Source organism: Rhinopithecus bieti, unplaced genomic scaffold (genome assembly GCF_001698545.2).
Source record: "Rhinopithecus bieti isolate Rb0 unplaced genomic scaffold, ASM169854v2 scaffold_11964, whole genome shotgun sequence".
Classification (NCBI taxonomy): Eukaryota; Metazoa; Chordata; class Mammalia; order Primates; family Cercopithecidae; genus Rhinopithecus; species Rhinopithecus bieti.
This window is the reverse complement of record NW_016807677.1, coordinates 7,080,943-7,084,072: the sequence shown is the minus strand read 5'-3', so window position 1 is coordinate 7,084,072 and position 3,130 is coordinate 7,080,943. Positions and strand designations below refer to the sequence as shown.

At 45.3% G+C, this 3,130-nt stretch overlaps 2 protein-coding genes across 2 annotated transcripts in view; one reads left to right on the top strand and one right to left on the bottom strand.

The window, feature by feature from the left end:
* Positions 1-3,130, bottom strand: part of LOC108536463 (alpha-1,2-mannosyltransferase ALG9-like) — a 100,612-nt gene that overhangs the window by 66,764 nt on the left and 30,718 nt on the right.
* Positions 2,384-3,039, top strand: LOC108536461 (60S ribosomal protein L29-like). Its single transcript, XM_017883235.1, has one exon. It carries the CDS (start codon positions 2,433-2,435, stop codon positions 2,898-2,900), a length of 468 nt encoding a protein of 155 aa, XP_017738724.1. The 5' UTR covers positions 2,384-2,432; the 3' UTR covers positions 2,901-3,039.

Sequence of the window (3,130 nt, the reverse complement as noted above, 5' to 3'; positions counted from 1 at the left end):
AAAATCAGGCCGGACATAGTGGCTTATGCCTGTAATCCCAGCACTTTGGGAGGCTGAGGCAGGCAGATCACTTGAGGTCAGGAGTTCGAGACCAGCCTGGCCAACATGGTGAAACCCCCGTCTCTACTAAAAATACAAAAATTAGCCAGGCATGGTGGTGGGTGCCTATATCCCATCTACTCAGGAGGCTAAGGCAGGCGAATAGCTTGAATCCGGGAGGCAGAGGTGGCAGTGAGCAGAGATCATGCCACTGCACTCCAGGCTGGGTGACAGAGTGAGATTCTGTCTCAAAAAAAAAAAAAAAAAAAAAGAATGGAAATCAGACAAACATTTTTTTACCAAATTCAAAGATGAGGTAAAGGCACACAAATCCTGCCATCAAGGAACAACTCCCTGAAGTCTGGCTGACTGCAGCACTGTATCAGTCCTATTCACGGTTGGTGAGGCAATTCTCTCTGTTTCAACAAAGTTTTGCTACCCCAGGAAAGTGCTCAGTAGCTATACATCCAAAATGGCAAAATCTGAACTGAAGCTATCCCAGGTTCATTAAAGTAGGCAGAAAGAAGTCCCAAGGACTCTTTCCCAGTAAAACGCTGACGGAAATGAACAGCAAATGCCAATGTCCCAGTAAAGACTGGCCACTGCTCTAGTGGATCTCAACACCTACCACAGGGGTTCCTGAATGACCCACTGTTAAACTAGCACTGTAAACTGAAATCAGAATTTATTCCTTCTTTCCTACTTTCCCTACCAGCCTGATTATTCCTATATTTAAGAGCTTCATCCCTGGGCATGGTGGCTCACGCTTGTAATCCCAGCACTTTGGGAGGCCGAGATTGGTGGATCACCTGCGGTCAGGAGTTGGCAACCAGCCTGGCCAACATGGCGAAACCCGGTCTCTACTAAAAATACAAAAATTAGAAGGGTGTGGTGGCGGGCACCTATAATTCCAGATACTCAGGAGGCTGAGGCAGGAGAATTGCTTGAACCCAGGAGGGGAGGCTGCAGTGAGCAGAGATCACGCCACTGCATCCAGTCTGGGTGACAAGAGTGAAACTCCATCTCAAAAATAAATAAATAAATAAATAGAGAGAGATTCATCAATCCAGAGGGATACAAAAACATCTGTCACTTTCATAAGTCTCTCACAAAAGGGTTTTATAAATAAGGAGTCAGAATATCAGTAACCCATTATAAAGGTGGAGAAGTCAATTTTTCAAAATTAACACAAATTAACTCACTTTATTCACCCATACAGAGTAGATATTGTGTTTCTAATAGGCTCTCTGTGAAACAATTTCTACTGTGCAATCTAGATCTAAGATCTTTTATTGTCTTGTGAAATAGAATAAAATTTTACAAGTAAACTAAAACAAGAGGCAACCACAAACATGCAAACTCTCCCTAGCTAAAGGGAGACATCTAGAGGCAAAAGCTTAATACTGGGGCCTTTTCTGACATCCCTGGGGATCTTAGAGCCATAAAGGAGCTTTTTTAAAGTTCTTTCACTTACTAATTATTCTCTAACTGTGCAGCTTGCGAATTCAATCCACCGAACAAAGCACTGCTTATCTTAACCTATTACTTGCCATCTAGAATAATATTCCCCAAATTCCAGAAGACTCAAGTAAATCTCATTCATATTTTTACTTTAAATCTCCTTATTCAATCTGTTGGCTCTATCGGCAAAATGGCACAGGCAAATGATGGACATGGCTAGTGATAAGATTTAAATTGATAGGGGTACAGATAGACACAATCTTAACCTGCTTCATGGCAGAACCCCAAAGCAAGCACTTATACAGAATGTTCCAAGACCCTCAAAAGATTAAGGCCGAAGAAACTATAATTATTTTAACGATAAAACTGCCTCTCTCATGAAATGTTTGCTGACCTTGCTGATTTGATCCAAAAGATCTCTAGTTCATCCCCCAATTACTGTAACTAACTCAAATTCCTTCAGGGACCGAATGAAACTGGCTGGTGGAGTGAAAAGCATCAGGGAAGCAGTGGAGATGGGGTAAACTGAAGACTGCATCCCCAGACTAAAGGCATTCCATTTTTTCTCTTAACCCTAAGCTCATCAACTTCCTCACCCTCCCATGCTGACCCCAGACCAGCCCCATTCACTGTAACTTTGTCTACAGATTTTCCAAACTTTCTCCCCAAATGCTGGAATTGAAGTAAAGCAAATCTGGAAGAGAAAAAGTAACATCAAATGTGTGTATATATAGAAAATGTCTGGGCCAGGCATGGTGGCTCGTGCCTGTAATCCCAGCACTTTGGGAGGCCGAGGTGGGTGGATCACCTGAGGTCAAGAGTTCAAGACCAGCCTGGCCAAAATGGAGAAACTCTGTCTCTACTAAAAATAAAAAAAAAAATTGTCTCTTCCGGTTCTAGGAGCTTCGGGAGCAGCGGCTAAAGGTGCAGACATGGCCAAGTCCAAGAACCACACCACACACAACCAGTCCCGAAAATGGCACAGAAATGGTATCAAGAAACCCCGATCACAAAGATACGAATCTCTTAAGGGGGTGGACCCCAAGTTCCTGAGGAACATGCGCTTTGCCAAGAAGCACAACAAGAAGGGCCTAAAGAAGATGCAGGCCAACAATGCCAAGGCCATGAGTGCACGTGCCGAGGCTGTCAAGGCCCTCGTAAAGCCCAAGGAGGTTAAGCCCAAGATCCCAAAGGGTGTCAGCCGCAAGCTTGATCGACTTGCCTACATTGCCCACCCCAAGCTTGGGAAGCGTGCTCGTGCTCGCATTGCCAAGGGGCTCCGGCTGTGCCGGCCAAAGGCCAAGGCCAAGGATCAAACCAAGGCTCAGGCTGCAGCTCCAGTTTCAATTTCAGCTCAGGCTCCCAAAGGTGCCCAGGCCACTACAAAGGCTACAGAGTAGGTATCTCTGTGTGCCAACGTGAGGACAGAAGGACTGGTGCGACCCCCCACCCCCACCTCCGGGCTGCCATCTGCATGGCGCTGTGGTCCTCCTGTGCTGTTTGTACAAATAAACCTGAGGCAGGATTTGTTAGCCTCTGTCTATGAAAAAAAAAAAAAAAAAAAATTTAGCAAAACGTGGGGGGGGGCTAATAGCTGGAACCCTAGCTATTCGGGCGGCTGAGGCAGGAG

Bases quoted from the DNA above. Each gene is read 5' to 3' on its own strand.
- LOC108536461 (XM_017883235.1), top strand. From the start codon at position 2,433: ATGGCCAAGTCCAAGAACCACACCACACACAACCAGTCCCGAAAATGG.